The sequence below is a fragment of the Fundulus heteroclitus genome, chromosome 11 (assembly GCF_011125445.2).
Source record: "Fundulus heteroclitus isolate FHET01 chromosome 11, MU-UCD_Fhet_4.1, whole genome shotgun sequence".
In the NCBI taxonomy this organism is placed as follows: domain Eukaryota; kingdom Metazoa; phylum Chordata; class Actinopteri; order Cyprinodontiformes; family Fundulidae; genus Fundulus; species Fundulus heteroclitus.
The window spans coordinates 27,561,991-27,588,362 of record NC_046371.1 but is presented as its reverse complement, the minus strand read 5'-3'; the positions used below and the strand labels follow the sequence as shown (position 1 = coordinate 27,588,362).

Here is a 26,372-nt window from a genome sequence, read left to right as displayed (position 1 = left end):
TTTATGAACATTGAACATTTCCATTCGGCTGCTTTTAAAAAAGTCACTTTTCCCAATGAACATACGCTACTTTGCAAAGGCATTCAAAACTATTAAACGTTTCCATATTTACTTACATTACAGTCACAAACCTCTTTTTTCCTTGGATTATATGTCATGAACCAACACAAAGTAGCAATTTCTCTTTGTTAAAAAAAAATCTAAAAAGTTTAACATGCCTTTCTATTTAGCCTAGTTTACTCTGATACCCCAAAATAAAATCTAATGTAATTAGTGTATGTCTCTGCCTACTGTAGGTTCAGTACAAGTGACTACTTGTGAAGGTTTGATAGAGAAGACCAAGTAACATAGCAGACCGGTTGTGGAGAAAGTTAAAGCTGTGGACAAGGTTAAAGCAAGGTTAGATTGTAAAAGAAAAACCCAGGCTTTAAACACTTCACGGAGAGCTGCTCAGTCCATCACATGAAGATAGGACTATGGGTCAGTTGCAGTTACCAAGTTACCGAGACATGATCACCTGCCTAAACTCACAAGCAGGGCAAGGATAGCATTAATCAGAGAGGCGACCAAAAGAGCTGCATCGATCCCCAGCTCAATTCAATTCAATTAAATTCAATTTTATTTATATAGCGCCAATTCATGAAACATGTCATCTCGAGGCATTTTACTAAGTCAAAATCAATTATATTGTACAGATTGGGTCAGATTATACAGATTGGTCAAAAATTTCCTATATAAGGGAACCAGTTGATTGCTTCAAAGTCCCGACAAGCAGCATTCACTCCTGGAGAAGCGTAGAGCCAAAAGAAGAGTCGTCTGCATTGTCCATGGCTTTGCAGCAATCCCTCTTACTGAGCAAGCATGAAGCGACAGTGGAAAGAAAAAACACCCATTAGCAGGAAGGAAAAACCTCCAGCAGAACCGGGCTCAGTATGAACGGTCATCTGCCTCGACCCACTGAGGGTTACAGAAGACAGAGCAGAGACACAACAAGACAGACAACAAAGCTCAGAAGCACACATTGATCCAGTAATCTGTTCTATATTAAATGGTAATAGCGGGTGATCTGTCTTCCCTGGATGATGTCACATCATCCAGGGAAGCTCAGGTGGGACAACCTGTGGTCAGAACAGCAATTAGTTGTGCTTTCCACAAATCTGGGCTTTATTGAATAGTAATAAATGGCCACAAATATTGCAGGGATACATTTGGAAAACAATACTCTGGTCAGATAAAAAAAATACTATGCACTGAATTTGGGATTGTAATCTGACAAAATGGTTCAACTGTTAAAAATCCTTCAGCAAGAACTGACACACATTTAGCTTGAAAGGTAAAATGACACTTGATGCACCCACTTTCATTTGAAGAGACCTGAAATTACCCCCGTCATCCATCTTGTCCACTCCCACCCCCACAACCAGCAGATAGACATTAAAATGCATAAAAAATTAAGCCTGTTTACTTGGACTCTAATGAGAGGAGGCTTAGGTAGTCTAGTTTAATTAGTATGATTGGCTCCAAGGGGACCACCCGGGCAGGGGCATAACAACTGATTCACTCAGAGCTCACAGGACTGTTTCATACTATCTGAGCGTCAGAGCTGATGTCAGAGGAGATTGGACTGCAGAGATGTGTTACTTTGGATGAGCCCAGGTTGGAAGACAGCACTGCAGTTAGATGCACTGAAGCAGACCATTACATAAGCACCACTGCAAGGTCAGACATCTGTGTCCCCCTCACTGTCTGTCTCTTTCTGTTTAAGTCACAATCACGCAGTGCCTCGGTGTTAAGGCCCTGTCACAGTTTCAACAACCAGATGGCTGTAATTTTTTTTTTCTTTTTTCAGGCTTTTTCTTTAACAGTTTCTTGCCGCGTATTGTTTCTCTCCTCTTTAAGTTAATGCGTCTGTGCGAGTGGCTGAGGGTTATGTTGAGGCCTATGTGCAAGCAGAGTGCGTTTGTATCAGTTCCCCCAGCGTAGGAGCAGTTTCCTTTTATACTCAAGTGCATGGGAAGAAGTACAAAGAAGAGGTCGAAAGTGTGGCTGCACTTCAATAAAGAGCCTAGTTTGTCCTCTTTGATGCTATGCTGCCACACACTCCAGCTACAAAGAAGCGGCGCGCTCGCCACTGAGAACTAAAGCGAAAGCTGGAAAGCTTTTCTCAGAACATCACAACACACCAACAAAGTCTCAGAAACAACATCCATGCTTTATTTCTTAGAATATGGGATGCATGCATAGGTGTTGAATGCACCGCCACATCAGCACATACAGTGAGTATGGAGGCTGATATTTAACCAAAGGAATCCAAATATTGAGGTGTCTCAATGGCTTGGTCTGGTCAACGTTTTAACACACCTAACACAGGGATTTCTTTAAAAATTAGCCAAGTGGCGGGTTTTAAAAGACACACATCTCTCCTGAGCACAAAAATATTCCTTTATTGGTTTTATACCTATTTTTTGTGCTGCATTCATTCACGCATCTCTGCTTTTGTTCTGTTGGATAAAACAGTATGATTTAAAACACCAAACACAGATTTTTTTTTTTTTGTTCTATGGGCTTCTGTATGCCTGGCCAGTTGAAACTTCACCAAATATATCTCTTTCCAGGGCTCATAGTTTTGTTCAAAGGTGTACGATATTAGAGCAATCAGCTGCCACAAAGCCGGGCTTTGCTGTGCTTCGGGCTAACTCCACTCCTGTGATTGACTATTTCTCTCCACAATCAAAAGCCGTGAGGTCTTTAATAGCAAAGGATTACTGTGCCAAATAGTTTCATTACACACAGAAAGGGTTAGCACCGGTTTAAAAAGGGAGAGCCCCAGCTTAAGCACAGAGACTCCCTCAGAATGAAAGAAATGACACTGTTGCACAAATAAATAGGGCATTCAAGCTCATTTATGATCAAATAACGGAGGGAAACAAACTGAAAAATCTAAATAGTTAATTTGCAGTCTTAGCAGGAATCCACCTCATTTTGAAAAAACAAAAACATGATCCTCCATTGTCAAAGATTATAGATCGTTACATTATTAATTTTATCACACACAGCTTAAATATGTGGTGGAAGAAAAATTATACATGCTTTTCAATTATTTATTTTTATAAATAAAAATCTTAAAGGTTTGGTGCATGTTTGTATTCAATCCCCTTTACCTATATGCAACTAAAATAAAATCTAGTGCAACCATTTACCCACAGATGTCACCAGCAGAACCCACCAGTTTCATAGTAACTCTGGGGGAACTGCAGAGATCCTGAGCTCATGTGGAACCATCTGCTGAGAGGACAGGCCTTTAGACATGAGCTCCACAAATGTTAGTGAGAGGAAGAAATCCACTGTTCAAGAAAGCCTTTCCATTTCTCATTCACAATATGCCATGAGGCATGTTGCAAACCCAGCTAACATGTAGAGGAAGATGGTAATATCAGATTAGCTCAAAGTAGAATGGCCTAGTCAAAGCCCGGGTATAAATCAGATGGAGAATCTGAGAAATAACAAGAAAAGGGGTGGTTACAGGTACTCTTTCTCCAATCTGTTGGAGGTTAATATGAATAAATAAATAACTAAATAACCCAGTCTTTATAATTTTGAAAACTAGTAGAGATATACAAAGAGACAGGTGTAAGTGCAGCAAAAGGTAGTTCTATCAAGTATTGACCCAGAAGGATTGAATACAAATGCATGTAACACTTTTAAAATTATAAAAGAATTCAAAACTGTTTTCCTTCCACTTCATATTCATGCTTTATTATGTGTTGACAGAGGCCGACTCTATCCCTGCACGGAGCTCTTCAGAACTTGGTTTGTTTTGATTTACTCCCTAACGTACTACAGACCAGACGCTTACAGCATCAATGGCTCTATGGAACATTTCCATCCATCTGCTCATTTACTAGTGTAGTTGTTTCCAGTTTCTTCATCATCTCTCGTCTTTGTTGCAGCATTCCCGTTCCCCGTGTGACCTTTGTGGCTCACTGACTGAATCCGAACACCAGCAGACACACAGAAATATTAATTTGAATGATTGACAAGCAACCAGCTTTGTTAATCGAGTTATGCTTATTCTGATTAGGGATCTTAATGTGAGTAAGATAACCTGGTTAAGGTGTTTACACGACAGTTGCAATAATATGCGTATTGCATTAGTCTGGTTCTAATTAAATTAGGCCTGTGCATGTAAATGCTCTTTCTCTCCCGCTTTGGCTCCTCTCCAGTGACAAGCCCACATATTTTTTATTTTTTTTTTTACGTGAGAGGAAATCACAGGGTATACTGTAGGCCTCGGTTGATCAGAGGAGAGGTGAGACACGGGCATGTGTGCAGCAGTTCACACGAAAGCCACCTGCTCTGATTTATGCCTTTGATAACAACAACCCTGAGAAGCTTTCAACAACAAAGTAGCACAGAGAGATGACAACAATGGGACAGTTGTCAGTCTGAAGATGAAAAGCTGTCTTGCAAGCCGACTCTCTCTTTTGTAATTTTGATAAATATTTTCTGTCCTTTGTTTCCTTCATTTGTCTCCATGTGTTTCTCTATATTTAACCGGGATTACTGGTGAAGGAAAATGTGAAGTGGAGTCAGTTTTCCATCTCTGACAGACTGCCTCCCTCATCCTGTGTGCTTCACTGCCTCGGCTGTGACTTATCAACAGACTTATTTCCGCTGGCTTGTCCTGCTTAGTGTCATACAGTGCCTGGAAAAAAATGGCAAAAAAAAAAACCCCAGCCATCTTGCTCTTGTTTGACATACGTTTCACTCTCAAATTTAGAATTAAAATCTCTCACTTCTCCCTGTGTTTGATTTTAAGTGCAAATTGGGCAGAGGGAGAATTGCTCCTAGTATTCCTGCTTTTTCTGTGTTATATTAGTAGTGGGCACAGTATGCAGCAAACCCCATTAAAGTCATTTAGCTGCACTACCATAACTTAAATTCAACAAAGAAAACAATTTGTCTTCCCAAAAAAACCTAGGAAAATGTTTGTTTTGTTGCTTAAATGGTCTTATATTTAATGTAGACAATAGACAATGGATGGATGGATTAAAAAAAGCCTTGAAAGACATGCCCAACGATCCTACTTACTGTTCATGGTGGTGTGATAAACATGGTTCTTGTCAAGCCTCGTTTGTCACAGTTGTAGTTTTAAATGTTTTGATTATACTGTAGTCCTTACTGTAGATGTGCCCAACTAAATACACAAGTAGCTATGATCTGGTAGCCATGTTTCTGGTACAGTAAGATTAGCACACTTCTGCCTTTTTTAAAAAAAAGCATGTTTTCTTGTCTTTCCCATTGGAATCGGTAAGCCGGAAATCAGTAAGCCGGAAGTCCATAAGTTTATTTAGCAGTTCCACAGCAAATACTTTGATGTAATTGTCTAAATATTCTAATAAAAGGGGGTGGTGTGCCAGTGGAGGTGGGGCATCGCATGCGACCCGTATATGGAGGTGTGGCCATCCAGGGGTTGCCACATGCCTTTCCCTCTTTCTCACCTCCTTCCTGTAAGCCTCCTACTTTCAATAATAAAGGCCACCAGTGCAACAAAAACAATAAAAAATTATAATAAAAAACAAAAAAAGCTGGATGGTTTGGAAAATACAACCCAAACAGAATATAAAGATACAGTGGCTTGCAAAGTCAGTCATACCCCTTGAACATTTCCACATTTTGTCACATTATATTCACAAACGTAAATATATTCTTTTGGAATCTTGTGTGAAAGGCCAGCACAAAGTGGTATACAATTGAGAAATAGAAAGAAAATTATACATGATTTGAAACATTTTTTACAAATAAAAAAACTGAAAAGTGTGGTGTACAAAAGTATTCAGCCACTAAATGTGCCAAGCTGTAATTGCAGGAAAAGGTGGTTCCACTAATTAACTCAGGGGGGCTGAATACTTTTGCACAAGGCTCTTTTCAGTTTTTTATTTGTGAAAAAAAAGAGAGAAATCATGGATAATTTTCTTTCTACTTCACAATTGTATACCACTTTGTGAATAAAGTTCTAGGGGTATGAATACTTTTGCAAGCCACTTTATCTACTCAGCTCCTTGACTGACTTAATTAAAATTTTCTGCACCCCTAGAGACTCCAAGTACACAACAAAATGTATTTAAGGGCAAACCAAAGTGGATTTTGCATTATATGTTCCCTTTAAGTTCCATAGACAGAATTCAGACTTGACTTACCCCCAAATTCCACATCCTCTGTCGGACTCCAGCCAGGTCAAGCTTCACAATTGCAATTGTATCAAAGAGGAAAAAGAACACTAACAACAACCGGTTTGTCAAAGTAAAATTGGATAACGAGAGATCGCTAACTATGAATTAAAACATGTTTTTTAAATATTCCCAATAAAGTTGACCGTTTTACTTAAATATTGGATGCAGATTTGTCATTTAATATATATATATATATATATATATATATACACATGTATATATATATATATACATATATATATATATATATATATATATATATATATATATATATATATATATGGGCTTTGTATGTAAATGCAAAAGCATATATGTTTTTGGTGGCCAAGGTACTCACCTGTACTTGATTGAAGTAAAAATACGCCGAGTCGATGTATAATCGACAACAGACAACTTTTCGGACACTGTTAAAAGGATGAATGAAAAGTTTGTTGTGTTTCTCTTTTTATCGCGTGAAAAAGGGGATATAGAAAAACAATAAAAAGCTTCTTGTTTCCATTCAGAAACTGTACTTTAACTGATGTTAATCTAGCGCTGTTTCCTCTTTTACATAATGTCTTTATATTTTTAGTGGGGTGAATGTACCTTATACAAAAATGTAATAATTTACTGCATTTAATATCTATCTATCTATCTATCTATCTATATATATATATATATATATATATATATATATATATATATATATATATATATATATATAGCATATTAAATTGATAATTTAAAAAGATCTGTAAATGTTGATGTGTTAAATTTAGCCTTTTAAGTCTTTTAATTTATGAACTACAACAGTGCAGTGTTATAAGCATAGTAGACTGCATGCATCTAGTATGAGATCACTCATTTATAACGTGTAACATGAGACCATAAGTAACATGTGATTTGACTTGGACTTTCAAAAACATATCTATAGGATGTAATGTGTTACTTACTAAAAGTTCCTGGACATTGATCAAATTAAAAAAGTAAAGTATAAATGACAAAAGTGCTTACTTTATAGGATTAGTTGTGGGTACTAATAGATGGGCAATCAGGATTTTTTAAACAAACATTTTCAAACATAGGAATTTTTTCCCCCCTTTGGTTTATGTCTTTTATAATTTAATGTTGGAAAAAGTGATCTGAGCACTTGTGTCCAGGTCAGTATTTCTCATTATATTCCATCTTTGCTCACTTGTCCCCTCTCATCTTCCGTTTCTTCTTGTCCTACTTGCTCTTCTCTGTTCATCTGTGTCACTCCTTCTGTCTTGCCCCTGCGATCGACTGTAGCCGCAGGCTCAAAGGCTTGTTCACCAGCCTCTTTTCTAAAAACAGGCTGCTGCATTAAGCAGCTTTGCTCAAAATGCTCGCTTGCCGGCACGTCAACTGTTTTTAACGCCAGTCCAAAACCAAACATAATGAGGCTGTTTGAGGACATTTTTTATTATTAGCTGTATTTAATTTTAATTTAATTTTTTGTCCTTAATTTTTTAGTTTTTATTTAATCAAAGCTTATAGGATACTTTACAATTTAATGTACTTCAGTGGTGTTTTTGCATTGTGTAACAGTTTCATGGTCATCTTTGGGTGTTTTAGATCTATATGGCCTCCGTAGACATTGCTCCTGTCTCTGGGCTTGTCCTGTGCATTAGACAGTTGACAGTCTCCTTATAGCAGAAATGAGGGGAGTGCTCTGTGACTGATGGAGCTCCTTTGTCAATGACAGGGGAGCTGCTGCTGGCAGTTTGGGGCCAAAGAACAGTACAGATTACATTAACATCAGTCAAGCTGTTGTCAGACTTGTAGGACATAAATAGGACCTTATTGATGCATAATGCAACAACTTTTCAACTTGACGTTTTCTCAGTAATAGAATGAGAGTGAGTCTGTGGTTAAAATGGCAATATGCCTGAAAAGATTTGCAGAGCAGCTATATATACATACATACATATATATATATATATATATATATATATATATATATATATATATATATATATATATATATATTTATATTGCATCAGGATAACATTTAGTGGAACAGCAATGTGTAGAGTTTCAAGTGTTTGTTTGCACAAGTTAAAAAATAATTGAAAATATGTGTGCAGGAAATGGCGTTTGGCAATTTTGTTGTCAAAAAGCCAGCTTGCAAACGTACTTTCTAATATTACCGTATCAGTTGTTATTAATTCGACCAGCTCACCACCTCGTTTTCTCTACTTCGCTGAATATCATTTTGCTCTTAAAGTGCTTTGACAGCTTTGTAATGGAGAAAACAAAGCTTTTGACCTAGTCTGGCACAAGGGAAAAAAAGAAGAAATCCTGGGAAGCCTTGACACAAAAATTGCACTGTGCTGTTTGATCATTACTGACACTGCCCCTACTGTGTCTCTCCTCCTTCTTCAGTACAGTCAGGTTCACAGAGACTCAGAAAATACAGGTGCAGGAAGAAAAGAACTGGTATGCCCCTTAGAAAAATACCACTTTGCAGGCTTAAAGGGCTAGCATGTTTTATGTGCTGTCATGAAAATTGACTCTTATGTGCTTTGACTTGGAAATCCTTTTTTAAGCAGCTTGAAATTTATTATACCTTTGAAAATCAAACAGTGCCTTATAAAAGTATTTCAACATCTTGAACTTTTCACGTTTTGTCACTTTAAACACACAAACTTTAACGTATTTTGTTGGAATTTTATTCGATGTACAACACAGAGTAGTGCAGAATTGGGAAGTAGAAGGAAAAAGCCACAAAGTTAAATTTTTAAGTAGCTGAAAATAAATGTATTCAGCCTACTTTATTCTGACACCCCTGGATAAAATCCATTGTATCCAACTGCCTTTACCTGGTTAGTAAATATATTGTTCGTGTTGGTAGTTTATTCACAATATAAATACTTTGAGGTTTGTTACAGAATATTGGTCACCATCCTGAAGACCAAGCAACACAGTAGACAGGTCAGGGAGAAAGTTGTGGAGAAGTTTAAAGCTGCATTAGGTTATAAAACAATAACACTAGCTTTGAACATCTCACAGATCATTGTTCAGTCCATTATCTCGTCAATGGAATTGATTTGGAACAACTGAAAATCCCATAAAATAGCAGTCTACCTAATCTAACGGGCTGGGGACAGAGTGCATTAGTTGGAGAAGCAGCCAAGAGCATCCATGATACTTGTAAACAAGTATGGCCTTTAAGAATAGCAAGATTGTTGAATAATGAACCCAGAAGAGGTCCCGTTCCAGTCAGCAATAAGGCATGTAGGAGATACAGCAAAAACTTGGAAATAGGTGCTCTGGTCAGATAACATTACATGTTACTTTGTAACCAACATGTAAATCGCTACGTGCACATCACCATAAACTCTGCAGAACACTTGAGACTGGGGTAAAGGTTCACTGTACAGCAGGATAACCACCCTAAACAGACATCCAGAGCTACAATATTAGACCAGACCTAAATCCAATTCAGAGTCTGTGGCAAGTCTTTAAAACTGATGGTTTTACAAAGCACTCACATCAGGATCTAAATTAAAATGCACAGATTTTTATCACTGATTTGCACTACTGTGTGTTGGTCTGATGCACAAAATGTTAACGATAAATGTTAAAGTATGTAACATGACAAAATCTGAAAAATTGAAAGTGTTATGGATGCGTTTACAAAGCACCGGATGCACAAAGCTACTCATTTCCAACATAGAAATGTCTTTTTGTGAAAACACTCCATTGTGTTGGTGTCTTTGTAGACAAACTGTAATTCATTTGCTGCAAAAGACACGTTCAGGGAATTTCCTGACCGTCCTCGTCTTTCTTTGCGCTCTAATCTTTCTTCCTTTCCATGTGCACTCCTGAGGAAGCTCTGAGTTGGCGTGCTGCAGGCTCGAAGACGGGGGTTGGTTGGCGGGGGGAGGGGGGGATTGTGGGGGGGTGCTGAGGACAGTTCCCCGGAGTCCGGACACCAAGGCCCCCGGGCCTCCGCAGCTCATAAACAGATGTGTCCTTGTCCCCAGCCAAGCGCAGCCACTCATGGCAAAGCAGGGGCCCAATAATTGTGAAGAATTGAAAGCTAAATATTGGCTTTATCTCCTCAGTAATAAAAGGGCCATGAAATTGATTTAATGCTGCAGCGCTTCTCTTGGGTGGCTTCTTACAGCGCGAGCGCAAAACAATGAGCAGCAGCCATCTATTAATTAACCCACCTAATCCTGCAAAGTTAATCTCTCACCACAACTTTGCCCGCAACTAACTTCCGAGCCACTGGGTCTATTGGGGGTGTCATGACAATGGCGGCGAGGAGAAGATAGATTCAGCACTTAGGAAAAAAGGAGGAATGGGGGGGGGGGAGGTGGGAGCTGCTCTGCAGAGCAACCTTCAGGGAAGATGTTGTTCAGATGTGAAGGTTCATGGCCGACGTCAGTACAGTAGCTGACGTTAATTTCCTTTTTTCTTTCCTTCTCGTCATTTGAGCTGGGAAACAGATTTGGGTGCAGGAGCACAAAGATGGTTGACTTCAGTTTTCTTCTTCTTGGGTTTCATCCACACAGTTTCTGCTGTCACCAGTCCCCTATTCTCTCCTGAGCTGTTAGAGAAAGTGGCGTTTCTTTCTCTTCTTCACCTGGCTGCCAGTCGCAGCACGACGGCGCCTCACACCCGACGCGCGCGCTTGCGGCCACATTGTGTCGGCCGAGTTGTGAATTACCTCCTTCTCAGCTGGCTGATGAAAAGCTACGGGTTTTTCTCTTTGACTGTGGCTCATCTGACCCTGCCCTCTCACCTCGCCACCCACCCCCCACCCCTCGTCATCTCATTGGTCTTTTCTGTGTAAGCCTCTCCTCTTCGAGCCGCGGCAGAACAAAGCAGGCTCAGAAAATAGGTCACCTGCTGGTGCTCCTCTCACCTCAACGGCATTTGGAAAAAAAAAAAATAAAAAAAATCATCCACAAAGGTGTCCTGTACCATTTTCTTCATCCAGAAATGCACCCGGCGTGGAGAAGAAATCCCACATTGGAACACGTTTAGCTATAAAAAAAAAAAAAAAAAAATATGTAGAAAAACTCCAACTGCGGGAATTTGGAGATCATTTTTTTTGCTAGTGAGGAAAGAAGCTCCTGTGGAGATAATTTTAGGAGGCTGATTAGGCATAGACGGTGTTGAGCCCAGAGTGAGGAATCTCATCACCACTGCTAATGACATGCCATTCCTGTGCTGAGAGAAGAGCGCGAGCCCTGGGCATGGACTAGCCTCTCTCACAGCCACCTCTAGCAGTTGTGTTCATTAGGGCCAACGTTGTAATTACAATTCACAGATCCTGCTTCGGCTTAATTACACTCTGATTATTGGGCTGATATTTGTTGAAATTATCAGACCCTTAGAAAGTGGATTTATATTTGCAAGAAATTAAACCTTATTTCATAAGTGTGTCTTAAACCGACAATTTGGACTAATTTGTAAACGTGCATATAAACATGCTTTAAGGCCATGGAGTACATAGGGAAGGGGGAAAAAAAAGAGACTTGTTCAGCTTTAACATAAGCTCGCAGATGTAAATCTCTTCTGAGTGACAGATCATCCGACAGATGCCTCTCTCTGATTGAGGGAAGTGTTTTTCTTGCACTCTGCGTCTTCCACCTAAATAGCCTGCACTAAAAGAAGAAATGGGGAATGAATTACGCTGGATTATTCTGCTTCCATTGAAACTCGCCGTAATTGGGAGCGCTCCGAACAAAATTCACCAATAGACCCTAGAGGTGGGGCTATTATGTCCATGTCTGTGCTGCTCTGAAGTGTCTATAGTCTTTTATCCGAACAATGTGTCATAAACAGCCTCAGAGCCAAATTCTTTCACAACTGTAATCAGGGACTGAAGTCAGTTTGCTCACAGTTTTCTGCTGGAGAACATAGATTTGCCCCTTTTTAGGAGGAATTTAGCTAAATCTGAAGGACTGGATGGAGGAAAAAATACAGGGCTGTGAATAAGCCTTCACCCCTTATAGGTTTATGGTGACTTAGCTATTTGTCAGGTTATAAAAATACCTTTTTAAAATCACATAAGGATGACATGTGTAAATACAAGCATTCTTAATGTAAATTATGATTTTATTATTTAAAGAAAGAAAGCTTTCTATCTACCAACCTGTCTGTGTGAGAAAGTAATTGCTGCCTGAACCTAATGCCAATGAGTCTTTGCGATAGCTGACAATAAGGCTTTAACATCGCTATGGAGGAATTTTGACCCACTCTTCTTTGCAGAATTGTTTGAATTAAACCATGGTGGAGGGTTTTTGTGCGTGAACGTCCTGTTTAAGATTGTTCTCCAACTTTGACTAGACAAAGCCCTTTTTTTGGCCACTGTGCTTTATGTCAATGTGCTCGATCAGTTTATGGTCAGGAACCGATGCCCTAACATTCTCCTTCAGGATTTTCTGGAAGGGAGCAGAATAAATAACTCTGTGAATTACAACAGGTCTTCCAGGTCTGGAGCAGGCCCTGACCGTCACATTAGCAATACGATGTTCGACTGTAGGTATAATTTTCATCAAAAGTAACAAAATGCACGCCTTCCAAAATATTTCACTTTTGTTCCTGTCAGATAACAAATAATTCTCCAACACTGTTGTTCACTAAAATGCTTTGTTTTTCTTTTTTCTTTTTTAAGTGAAAACGGAGCAGTCATTTTGTCTTATTATCAAAATCATGAACCCTGACTTTAAGTGAGGCAAATGGGGGTCGGCTGTAATTTGGACGTTGTTGTGGGTTCTTTTGTGACATTCTGGATGATCCCCGAAGCCCTGTTGATGGTCTGATCTACTCCTGGGAAGATTCACCGCTGTTCCATATTTTCTCTGTTGATGACTAGCGGCTTTAATTGTGCTTTAATACTTCATGTTGTCTGACATGTTCCTCTTTAAGTGATTTCATTGTCTGGCAATAATCAGTCCTGGGAGTGACTAGTGAAAATAAAAAAAAAGAATGTGGCTAATCACAGCTAATTCATGCTTTAACCAGAGTCAGTTTGATTTGGATAGCTTTCTTCCCTAAGTAAAGGACGTCGTCATTTGAAAACTGCTTTCTGGGTTTATTTGAGTTATCTTTGTCTGATTTAAAGACCTGCTTGATAACATCATATATTTAAGTACAACAAAAGCAGACAGACTCTTTATTGAGGCAACTGCTTTTTCACCGCATTGCTGGGATTTTGTTTTGTGAGTTTTTCATCCCAGCCCCGAGAAGTGCCAGAACCCCACTAAAAAAGGTGATCCATTAAAAACCCCTCATCTTTTAACCCGTACCGACAGGGCTCTGAATGCCATAGCGGACTCCGTAGGTGTCTGCTGGTAGATGTTGCCCCGACATGAACCCCCGGCTCTGACGGCTATACTTTTTATCCCACGGCTCAGCATTGGTCTCCACGTTGTGCCGTCGTTCTGGGACGTGCTCATCCATGTGCAAGAAGTGACGCGCGTGTGTATGTGTGTGTATGTGCCTGCAGGCTTCCCAGCGACGGCATATGGACCGGTGGCGGCGGCGGCGGTAGCAGCAGCGCGTGGCTCAGGTAGGGGGGCCCGTGGAAGAGGCGGCTACTTGGCGTACCCACAGAGCACAGGGCCAGGTAAACGCTCTGTCCATGTTCTGTGTGGCTGCTGCTCTCTTCAACTTCTCCTGCTCTGCTTCTCCCCATAGACGTAGCAATCTAAAACTTAATACAAATAGAAACGTCATGTAGCTTGAACTAATACATAATTTGACATGTACATTAAGCAATGCAATTTGCTTAAAAGAATGACCTGCAATTTAATTTGGGTTTGGAATAAAACAGCCACAACAGAGCAACTCTTGCACTAAATGTTCCCTGATGATTCGATTTTTAAAAGAAATACATGTTTTGTCATTTTCATTTGGCTCGGCTGATGAAAATTTAAGCATTCCTTAAAAAAAGTATCTTAAAATATATTAAATTATCAAAAAATACTTATTATTTAATAGACTTTGGAAGTAAAAATATTATGGATTGGTTTTAATACAAAACTTCTTTCTTTGCAATTAAAAAGGTAGATGTATTTTTTATCATTTGGCATCATTTTATCATTTGGTTTACTATATTCTCCAGGGAAGCTGACCAAGTTATAGTCAATTGTTGCATTGCACATTGTTTCACTGTATTGGTGGATTGTCTTCTTAAACAGTAGAAGGTGAAAACAGATGAGTCAGTCGAGTCTTTTGCTAGTCTGATTCCTGTCTTTATAAGCATTCTTTTCATATCAGATGTATCCTTATTGTAGAGTCAGAATAGCTCAAATCAGGAGCACCAACAGAACCTTACAAAAGTGTATATACTCAACCTGTTTTACATTTGGTCACATTACAACCACCAATGTCAATGTATTTTGTTAGGGTTTTGTCACGTTTTTTTTTTTTTTTACAGATTCTAACAATTCTCTATATTCCCATAGCATGTTTCAACGTGGGGTGTTGGGTATTTTTGCAACACATTACCTTTTGTATTTCAGAAAGTTAAGTTTTGGTCTCATCTGACCAGAGAACCTTTTTTCTCATATTTGTTGTGTTCCTTGCTCCTGGCTTGTTGCAAACTGCAAAAGGGACATCTTATGTTACTCAGCTGTTTATTTTTGTCACTGTTAAGTAAAGGCTAGCTTTTTGGAGCGCATGACTTATCCTGTTGCCAGATTCTCCTACCTGAGCTCTGGATGTATGCAGCTCCTCCATATATCCTATCCATTTCATTTGTATTTGTACCATAGTCTTTTTTTTTAACGATGGATTGAATAGCAAGAGCTTTGCGATTTGTTTTTAAACCTTTTTATGAACTTTTTCTCTGACCCCTCTGCTCTGTTCTTTGGTCTTCATGCTGCTGTTTGTTCACTAATGTTCATTGAACAAACCTCTGAGACCTTCATATAACCATTAGACAACTTCTTAAGACAATTGGTAGCACAACATTGTATTAAAGGCTGTCAAAATAATAAGATCTTTAAAACCATGTATCCCTTTCTTTCCACTTTACATTCCAGCAAATCTAAATTTAAAAAGAAACGGTGGTTGTAATGTGACAACATTGTAAGGTGCTGTAATTACTGTAAAGATACTGATACACAGGTTTTACTTCTATCCTCTTGGTTTAGAAGTTAGCACATCTGTTTGGACATATTTTAGGTAGATTTATATCATGTATGGGCTATACACATGCTGCCAAGGCATACAGACAGATTTCTGCAATGACATTTGTACCATAAACAGGATGCTGGTTTCTTTCTGTCTTAAACAGCATTGATCAGTGTGTCTGCTTCATTTAGACATCCTGCTTTTCCCACCCTTACAACTGTAGATCATTCAATAGCTGTCAATAACGGCTTCCCCTGAGTGAACACACTGCCTCCTGTCTTTAAAAAAAGGGTGTCTTCACTAATCAGCCATACCATTAGGAGCTTGCTGAAGAAAGTGTGTTTTAATTGTTACTCGGTTCCTGTCTGGTTTGTGCAGTGGCTCACACAACAACAAAAAAGTCAGCAGGCAACTGCTCTTTAACGTCGTGTGATGTGAAATGAACCCGCTTAAACACGGAGCGCTGCAGCAGGAGCGTATAAAAACTACTCGCAGGTTGACGCATGTGCAAATTCACGCTCTTGTCCCACTTTGAATTTAATTCAAATCAACAAAGGGAACGCTGGAGGCCAATCAGATGCTTTTTCTTTTGCATGGGGCTGTTTGATTTAGCATTTTCAAAACAAACAATTTGGCCTAACAATCACACAAGCATTACTAAGAAGCAGGAATGTTGATTTGGGGTTAGCAGCAGCCGGGAACCAGCAGACTTGATGGCAGCCATTATGCACAGTTTAATTCTGACAGCTACAAATGGAAGGAAGACAAGTAAATGATTATGAACAGAGGCTGAGAGGTGGCGCGTTAGAGGGGAAAACAGTGACATCATGGGCCTTTTAGAGAGCTTAAACAGTCAGGAGGGAATACAAAGGAGGTCTCACTTAGAGACACGTCCATCCTTAGTCAGAACATGGTAAAACTATCTTTAAAAAAACAAAAATAAGGTATAAAAATAACTGCAGCAGATTGGCAGACTTTAAATAACTAGATATATTTATTATATCCTTGAAAATGGAGGAGATTTATCTTCATATCTTTTGACTTATTGAGCATGATTGAGATGTTTTACTCTTTATTTTAGCCTTTGAGATTAGACCAAAAGCCAGTGGAAGGATTCATGCCTGGCGTTCCCAGCTCTCTATGCAGACACAATCCAACAAGAGGACACAGATTGTTTAGGCTTGACCTTCCTCCTTGTGTGCCCTCTGGGATTGCTGCTGCATCTCCGTCCCATCCTTTGGTTTCATTTGCAGCAGTCAGCCTAGTGTCAGCTCAGGAATTGCAATTCTCCTGGTTTCATTTTTTGCAAAATTTTCTAATTTTTTTGTGCAGAGAAGGGGTTTTTATTGGTAGGAAGATAGGGTCTTTTTAAAAGCGGGGATTCTTTGTGCTTTGACTCCACCTACAGTTCCCAGAGAGCACCACAGGTTGTATACGTTGAACCAGTATGACAGAAGCAGAGCCTATATAAGCGTTAAGCCATAGGAAGTCCAGGAAAAGAAGGTCTTGCGCATAAGGATCGCGTTATTGGGTGCATTCAAAAATATGACAACAAATCTTTTTGTGTAGCTGTGTTTGCACAGTGGTGCTTGTCTGCACATTGTCAGTGAAACACAGATTCAAGTCAGAATGTGAGAGACATTTTCCATCACTGGGAGAGGCCACTTCCAATGTTCAACAGACAAAAATGACAGCTGCTGACTTCCTCTCTCTGTGACACACCACTGCTGATGACAAGGTGTATTTTGGATGTCTCATAGTGTCCTGCTTCTCGCAGAAAACCCACCCTGTTAAAGCGATGTAAAACAAGAACAGTCGCTAAAGATGTAGGTCTTGTTACATTTATTGAACTATAAAAACTATTTCACATGTCTGGCTTAGACTAATTTGTATCATCTTTCACCATTTAATCTTGCATACTTTTGCATACTTAAAAAGTCCTTTGCAAAAGTAATAACATCCACTTGTGTATTTCACATGTTGTAACGTGATATATTGGTCTTATTGTGATGGACCAATACAAAGTTTTACAGAATCAAGAATCTTTATTGTCATTATTTTACCATAACAGAAATTTTGGTGAGAAGATTCTCAAGTCAAACAGAAAGGTCAGTTTACAAGATAATGTAAAAATTTCATTATTTAATTGCATGAATATATTTGACAGACATTCCTATAGAAGTTATAGTGTGCGATAATTATCAGCAAACATTTTTATCTTTAAGTTAAATATATAAAAAAAGTTGTCCAAACATTTTAGTTTCTCCTTTCCCTGAGAAACTAAAATGTGTAAATACACATTAGCATGTGAGACAGTGTAATACTTCTCAATCGGATCAAGAGCCTGTGGAACCAGCTGCGTGTTTGTAAACATGTTACAGACTATGAACAGGGCTGGAGCCTTATTTGAGTCTCAGCAGAGGAAGATAGCCCTCACGACTTTAGGAAAGAAGTTGTTTTTAAGTCTATTAGTTTTGATTTAATGTTCTTGAATCATTTACCTGATGGAAGTGGGACACACAGTGGGATCCGTGTCAATACGTCTGGCCCTTTTCTGGACTTGTGCAGCATAAACTGTGTCTAGATCTTGTAGACGGCATCCCACAATCCCCTGTGCTTACCTTACCACCCATGCTAAATCCTTCCTTTCCTGTGCCATGCAGCTCCCATACCACACTGTCACGCTGAGACACAAAATGCTTCAGATTGTAGCTCTATGAAAGTTTCTGAGCAGCTGAGTGGAAAGTTAAGTTCATTTCAGTTTCCTGATAAAGAAGAGCCATTGTTGGGGCTTTTTCATCAGGTGGGAGGTGTTCACGGTCAAGGAGAGGTCAGAAGAAATGTGAATGCCCAGGAACTTTATGCTGTCCACATCCTCTATCACCTCCCCACGTTTGCTCAAAGTAGTAGGACTAATCATTGTTGGATATGTATGACAGTTGTGTTGTCCGCAAACTTCACAACCATGTTTGTGGGTTGGATAGCAGAGCATTCATGTGTAAAGATGGTGAAGCGAGCAGGGCTGAGGACACAACCTTGCGGCGTGCAAGTGTTGAGGATTCGTGGGGTAGATTTGAGTTTCCCTATCTTACCACCTGGGGCCTGTTGGTGAGGAAGTCACTGATCCAGGAGCAGAGTGGTGCAGATAATGCCAGGTTGTGGAGCTTCAGGGCCAGCATGTCCAGAAGCACAGTGTTGAAGGCTGAGCTGAAGTCCATGAATAGCATCCTAACATAGGCCTTGGGATGCTGCAGATGAGTCAGAGCCATGTGAAGTGCCAACGAGACAGCATCCTGTGTAGAACAATTCTCCCTGTAGGAAAACTGCATGGTGTTCAGGCCAACGGGGATAGCATCCTTGAAGAACTTTAAGAGGATCCTCTCCAAGCACTTCATGATGACAGGGGTCGGAGCAACAAGATGGTAAACATTGAGGCAGGTAATGGTGGGTTATTCTGGCACAGCTACGATGATGGAGGATTTCAGGCAGTGAGGGACCATGGAGAGCTGCAGGGAGAGGTTAAAGATGTCCAGAAAAAAAAACCAGTGAGTTGGTCAGCACATGATTTTAGTGTCTGACATGACACCATGTCTGGACTTGCAGCCTTGTTGATGTTGATCTTCCTTAAGGTGGAGGTCACTTGATGCAGCTGCAGGACAAGAGATGCTGAACTTCTGTTCCCTCTGGGCTAATTTGGTGTTAGCTCTTGGCTGTATGTAGGCTGCCATGATAATAACAGTGCTTAGCTCTCTAACCAATTTGAACGGTCTGCACTTTGCTGCCAGCAATTCCAGATTGGGGTAGCAGAAGGTCTCAATTTTTGTGTAGCTGTGCACCAAGAGTTAAGAATATACAGTGCCAAACCTCCGCCTTTGCTGTTCTCTGCAGCTGTATTCTGTATGCGCTAAACAAAAATGGCCTGCTAGCTCCATCCCAGCGTCGGGTGTGTTGTTGTACAGCCAAGTCTCAGTGTAGATCGCTACACTCCTGTCCATCTTACGTTAAGTGATCCTTAGTCGGATCTTGTTCATTTTGTTGGCAAGTGATCTAACATTGGCCAGGAAGAGACTGGGCAGAGATGGTCTGTGTGGGATAGCCTTTAGCTTAGCACACACTCCAGCTCACTTGCTTGCCTCTCTGCTTCCAGCAGGTCCGCCTGTGTTTGACTCTTAGAGGCAGGTTGATCACAGCCTCTGTTGTCCATTGCAGTTTGGGTGGAATAAAGTTTTTGTCCCAGTTCTAGCAACTTAGCCCTTACATACCGGATTGATGCTTGGAGTGGTGATAACACAACCAAAAACGTAAGGAGAAACAGTTTAAAGCAGCGTTATGTTATAAAAGCCGTATCTCAGACTTCTCATCAGACAAACATCTCGCAGAGCTCTGTTAGAGTTTTGGTCCATCTGCAAACATCTAAACTTGTCAACTGAGCAAGTAGAGCATGAACCAAAGAATTAACAAAGAGGTTCAGTGTAACTTTGGATAAAATGCAAAAATGTACTTTTCAGGGTTGAGAATTAGTTGGCAGAGCTGCTATTGTTTGTGTACTCCACAAACATGGCCTTTGTGGAAAAGTGGACGAAGAAAGCAAGTGTTGAAACTATGCAGGTCTCTCATAAAAGTGACCTCATGTCTCAGCGAGACTAACTGTATAAATAAAGGTTTAATTTTAAAAATGCAAATCAAAAGTCCCAATTTGCAGTTTGCTACAAACTATGTAGAGGACACAGCGAACATGTGGAAGAAGGTGGTCATACCAGAAGAGCCAAAATTGTGGCCAGTATTTAAAATTTCAGTGAAGCTATGAAACTAACACAGAACACCTTTCTGAGCCGACTGCTGCAGATGAAAATCAGCAAATGTGAAGTCAGCAAAAGAGGGAAAACATAATTGTTGCCTTTGTGCCTTTTATTATGCTCCAGCATGGTACATATTCCACAGAGGTCTAGTGTCTTTGCAACAATGAGAAACAGCGTTTATAGAAACACTAGCTGTTCCTGCTCTTACTATCACAATCACACAGCATGCCTTGTTTCTAATCTGTACACATGCCAAACATGGTTACAACCAGAAGGTCACAGGACAGATGGCAAACAAAAGTCAGGCATAACTCCGATATCATCCTCATAAAATGTCATACAATCCGGAAAAGGGTCACATATTGAATCCCAAATGATGCCATTGTGTCCAAGACAGAATGCTGGGCCTAATCCACTAAATAAATTTCACACTTAATTTGCACTGCTTTGAGGATGCAAATAACAGGGACAGAAAGCCAACTCTAAACATTCAGGTGAAGCTAAAATGGAATGGTTTATACACATATGTATGTTTTAGAATGGACCAGTCGAAGTCCAGACTTGAACACAATCTAGAAGCAATGACAAAACTAGAAAATTCTACTTCTCTGACACTATCCATTTAAATTTTAGCCTGGGTTATTTTATAAAGATGGGCGGACCAAAACCTAAGTCTGTAGATGTGTAACGCTCATAGAGCCATATCCCAAAAGACCTGCAGCTGTGAGTTTCCAATGAGTGTTGACTCAGGGGGGCTGAACAAAAATACATGTAACACTTTTCAGAATTTTTTTTTTTTAATCCACATTATTTTCCTTTCATCTTAAAATTCTATAATTCTTACTGGGGATCTTTCATTTAAAATACCAATCAAATACATTGAAGTTTGAGGCTATAATGTGACAAAACGTAAACAGCATACAGGGGAATTATTTTTTTTTTTAAAACACTGAAATAGGTGCATGATCTGTTATAGATCAGGATATCAAAAACTATGACACTAAATCTGGGACATGTTTTGTTTTATGAAAGCCAAATCAGAGGCGTTTGTGTGACTGTTGCGTAAAGTAAGACCTTAGTCTTGGTTTAAAGAGGCGTTTTGCTACCCTGATCTCCACCATGGAGCATGTTGCACTACAAGGACCAGTCCCGAAGCACTTTTTGTAGGCATGTTTCAGAGACTATAGCTTTAGGCAGGAGGGAGATCACACAGATCTGGCTACAGCGCAGAGTTTAGCATCGCCTGGAGCTAGAGAGGAGCCAACCCCGTGCTCGGCTTTATAAGCTGCTGTTGCTTATTTTGAATCTGGTTTGAGCCACAGCGAGGTGCCACTGGAGGTCGGAATGGCTACGGTGACTGGGATAAAATTCTGCATCTTAAGGCCTGATAAAAACAGGAAATAGCCAGCATAAATGGTGCTTACAGAAGAAGCGACATCTTTGCTCCGTGTTGAATTCATCTAGTTCTGCCTCTTACTTATAGGAAGGCTATTTTCTCCATGAATACGCAAGTGTTAAATAACTGTGAACAGCTGCTATGTGTTGACTGAAATGTATGGTACAAAAAAAAATCTAAACCACTACGCAACAGTACCAGCTCATGCAACAGACTGATAAGGACATTCATTTAGTTACTAATCAAAAGATCAGATTGTGAAGCTTTTTCTTTATAAAGTCAGTCTGCTATCTTTTGTGCTCTTTCACATAAAGAGCAGGATGCAGATGAGAACTGACAGTTCAGAAAACTTCAGCATTGTCTCAGTTGTCTTCATAGGTCCTGGGTCTACCTGTAGTGTACTCTAAACAAAGTCTGCTGCGTTTTGCTGATTTACTTGTTTTGACTCAGAGTTGGCTGTGAGGAATTACACGGTTAGGAGTTTGAATGTGAGAGAATCTTTACACCATTAGGAACCCGTTCTTCCACTCAGATAGCTGGTGCACATCTTTGTTCATCCCTCTACTCATCTTGCACACATTTTTTTTCCCTCCACTGACGGAAAGAAGAAAACTTATGTGACAGGCATTTTTAAATTAAGATTAATATCAATTCCATCCCAACAAGTTCTGTGATGTACGGCTGTGCCCAAGAGGAGAGGAGGAGTGTCTGTGTGCAGAGAACTTAATCAGTCTGCCTCTTAGTGAGCTCGGGTCCATTTGTCCCAGATGCTAATCTGTAGAGCTGAGCTTCTTGTTTTTGGTGTGAAGAATCATGAGCAGGCGTGCCAAGCCCGTCCTGCCTGCTCACGTTTTTGTCTCCGGCCTAGGGAAATATTTGACACATCAGGGAGGGCAAAATGTCCCTTTGCACCTCCACCATGAAGTGGTGGCTCTCACAGCTGTGGGGAGCAGATGCTCGGAGGTTACAGGCACAGGCCTTCAGGGACATCAGCGCTTTGCCCTCTAGGGGCTGCACACAAAACACACTCTCCAAAGAAAACTTAGTGAGGGCTTAGTGGAAGTAGTCATCCCTAATGATAGGTGCACGGAATAAAAGTAGATCTCTCTCAAAAATTGTGCGTTATTTTTAGTCTGTATTTAATTCAAACTGGCAGTAATTCAGACAGTCGCAACTTTTGCGTTCTTTTAAAAACACGGTAGCATACATTCATCCCTTAAAAAGCCCCAATATCTGAATTTATGTCCAGTCATGTAAAAAATATAATTTCTGTTTTTGCTGTCAGACTGATGCTAAATTTATTATGCACCTGAAAGTAGAGGTAATTTGGGTATGATATGAACTGGTGACATTAGGCACATTAGGAAGAAGGAAAACTCTGATCATTATATGGTGGAAAAATATTTTGGATAAGATCCTAATAATGAGCGCTTTATGTCTCATCCAGCATTTGGTGGAACACTCACACCATATTCTCTGTATACAGAACAGGGTGGATACTTATGGTGGCCAAATGAGTATTCATTCCAGATTGGTGTCATTTGAATTTAATTTGCGCAACTCTATTTTTGCGGTCAATTGATAATATCTAAAACAGCTATTTTTGCTTTCAAGCACTTGGTGTACAAGTTTGAATTTATTACTGATTCTCACTGATCAACACAAACTCAAAAATACACATTGCAGGTTGATACACATACAGTCCCAGTAGTGTTTGAGCCATAGTAAGCTGCACAGGAAGCATGTGCTTGTTGACTACACATGCAGCAAAATTGGTATTGGAATGTTTCAAAACCAGTTTTAATGTGTTTCTTCGTACACTGTTCTGTGGAAAAACCCAGCAGATTCCCAAGGTTAAAATGTCTTACTTCTGATCTAGTGGATTGAAGAATTTCACTGGCAGCAAAATAGACCCTCATCATGATGCTAACACAGCTATGCTCAAAAGATTGTTAAACGTTCTTTGGTTGCTGCACCATATTAGGAAACCCTGCAAAATGTTGGTAAATGTTGCAATGACGATATGACTAGAAATAAATAAACAACTAATAAGTGTTAATAAAATGTGTTGGTTTGCTGGTGCCAACCAGATTTTTAGGTACTGTCCCTAATTTTTTTATACGGTTGAGTTTGGTCCATTCCATAACCGTAATGCTAGCCTGGTTTACAGATTATAAAACTAGTTCTGGAGTGTGTCACCCTCAAAGAAAAGGAAATTGTTTGTGTTTAAAAACAAACAAAAACAGTTGTTTCTGTTGAAAGTGGGCCGTGTTTCAATTTCACCTCCACTCTGCATCTAGGTGGCTGGAGCTTCAATCGAGGGGTTTAACAGGACAAGAATCCCAAACACACATTAATAGAATGGATAAAGCAGGCTGACATGAAGAATCTGGAATGACCCAAGCTCACCTCTGTTGAAAATTCATGGCAAATATGCATGCAGTCAATTTTGGCAAAAGCTGGGTCGGCCCAAGGAAACCAAGCATTTTAAAGTAACCCATGAAAAAGCCATTTCTGATAAGCAGATTGGTCAAACATACCCCCAGAGGTACACCAGAAGATTGTTGAACTTGTTGATGGACTGAGAAAAACGTGCGCTTTCTCTGCAACCTGCTAAGGGACATTTTACCAAATATTATTGTGGGTATGTTCATGTAGTAGAGTAGATATGTATAATCTTAAGCCGTTAGGAATTAGTCAAAGGGCCAAAGACTTCAAAGTTTTGCACCCGAGTCTTGAACATATAAACACATAAAGTTATTTGTTGTGTAATCTGTCCATCGTGGAAGAAAAAGGTTTCAAATAAATTATTAAATCCCACAAACATTCAGGCCCATGATAAATGTAAGCAAACTCCTGACTCGAACTGTGTGTGCCCTAAACAGAGACGTGTGTTTACTTATAATTATAAATGGCAATCGAGAAATCCTTCAAATGTCATTTTCTAACATAAAGCTGTCTGCTAACAAACAGTAACATGGATTGGTATCACCGCCTGTTTAATTTCCACCTTCTGTCAGGTAGATGATCATTACACGTAGCCATTTTCACTGTCAAATTTCACCGCTCATGACTCACAGATTTCTTCAGAGCACTTAAGCCTGACCGGACATGCTTGGGGGGGGGAAAAAAGCGCTCTGCCAAAAGGCCAGCGCTGTCAACTCTGAACCTGCTCGCGATGGAATAATCTGTGCTGACTGTCGATAACTGAGTGCCCTTTCTCAGTCCCAACTAAACCAGATCCCTCGCAGGTTGAAATCTGCATTCAGAATCGTTTAGTGTGGTCTGCATGGGCTTTCCTCTGCAGGAAATGAATGTGAGCTGATTCACTTCGCTGCTGAATTGTTTTACCCGTCGTTCGGTGTTCGCATTTTCTCTTCCCCTCCTGCAACTCTTCACAGTCTTTTCCCAACCGTGGCTCAAGGTAAATATGAATCGGCAGGTCCTTTTTACTTTATTCTGCACTTGAAAAAAAAAAGGGGGCAAGAAAAGGGAAAAGCAAGCATAAAATTTTAAGTAAAGAAAACAGAGGCCTGAGTATGGGTGAGTTAATCCAAGAAGAAATCATCTGTTAAAATTCATTAGCTAAGCCTCTCTGAACACAAAATGAAAAGACATTAAATATGTATTATTTATGAAATGTCTGTGCTCTCTGAAAAGGGTGTCTAGTGCTGTTAATTACTCAGCCATTCATACAGAAAAGATTATTTCAAATGGAAAGTGAAAGCAAGGCCAGACAGCAAAAGAGCTGTTAGTTTCTTTCACGCTATTTTTAAATGACATTGGTGAAAATGGAAGAGCTAATTATGGTAGCTCTAAAATTCAAAGCTAATTTAAAGAGGCGCATGTCAGCTTTATTGACATCTTCTGTGGAACGATGTGGTTGAAGGCCCGTCGAGGAATCTCACTGCCGCCCCGAGGGACACGGAGAAGTGACTGCATGAGCGATCTCTTCTTGATGACATGAAAATAACTTTTGGTGATCTATTGCTACATTCCCCAGGTTCCAGGATTTGTTGACTGAGCAAATAACTCTAGTATTTAGGTATAGAGAGCTTTGCAAAAGTATTCCACCCTTTAAACATCTTCACATTGCACAGTTCAATGTATATTATTGAGATTATATGTTAAAATAAAGTAATTCATAATTGTGGAAAGATGGAAGGAGAAGGGTATGGAATTATTATTTTTTTGATAAAAATCCATAATCTGTAAAAGCGCCCTTTGGTCCGATACCCCCTAATATGTAGTGGCATCCCTTTGCTCTTATACCCTCTAATCTTTGGTACCCCCCTTCACTCCGATACTCCCAAACAAACTCCAGAGAGTCAACCAATTAGTAAACAGAGTAAACCTGGTTGAAATTTTATCTCTGTATAAATCCAGCTTTTCAATGAAGGCCTCTGAGGATTTTTGGAAAATATTAAATAGACAGGCTTTGCAAGAACATAATTAATAAGAGATGTAGCCAAGAGGTTAATGGTGACTCTGGAGGAGCAGCAGAGATCCACACTCTGGGCGGGAGAATCTGTTGATAGAACACCTGTTAGTCGTGCTTTAACAAATCTGGTAATCATGGCAAAGGAGCAAGAAGAGAGCTTTTGGTAAAAGAAAGCCAATTTCCAGTTTGTCTCATGCCATATATGGGACAGAGAAAAAATGTGAAAAAAGTGGTCTGATCAGAGGAGAATAAATTTGAACCTTTTGCTCAACATGAGAAGAGCTAGGTGGAGGACAACTAGGACTGGTTATTGTCCTGAACACACTATAACCTTGATGGAAAACTGGGTGCCAGCCATAGATATTATATAGGTAGACACCCCATGGACATGTGCTGCCTACTGT

At 39.8% G+C, this 26,372-nt stretch overlaps 1 protein-coding gene across 8 annotated transcripts in view; it reads left to right on the top strand.

Moving 5' to 3' along the window:
- Positions 1-26,372, top strand: part of msi2b (musashi RNA-binding protein 2b) — a 381,083-nt gene that overhangs the window by 327,708 nt on the left and 27,003 nt on the right. For 4 of the 8 annotated variants that reach the window (XM_036143324.1, XM_036143328.1, XM_036143323.1 and 1 more), the window contains exon 11: positions 13,702-13,821. The exons of 2 other annotated variants lie outside the window; for them this stretch is intronic. In XM_036143324.1, the coding sequence (XP_035999217.1) occupies positions 13,702-13,821 (120 nt within the window). The remainder of the gene's footprint in view (positions 1-13,701; positions 13,822-26,372) is intronic. 2 more of the 8 variants (XM_036143329.1, XM_036143325.1) reach the window with 1 other exon arrangement.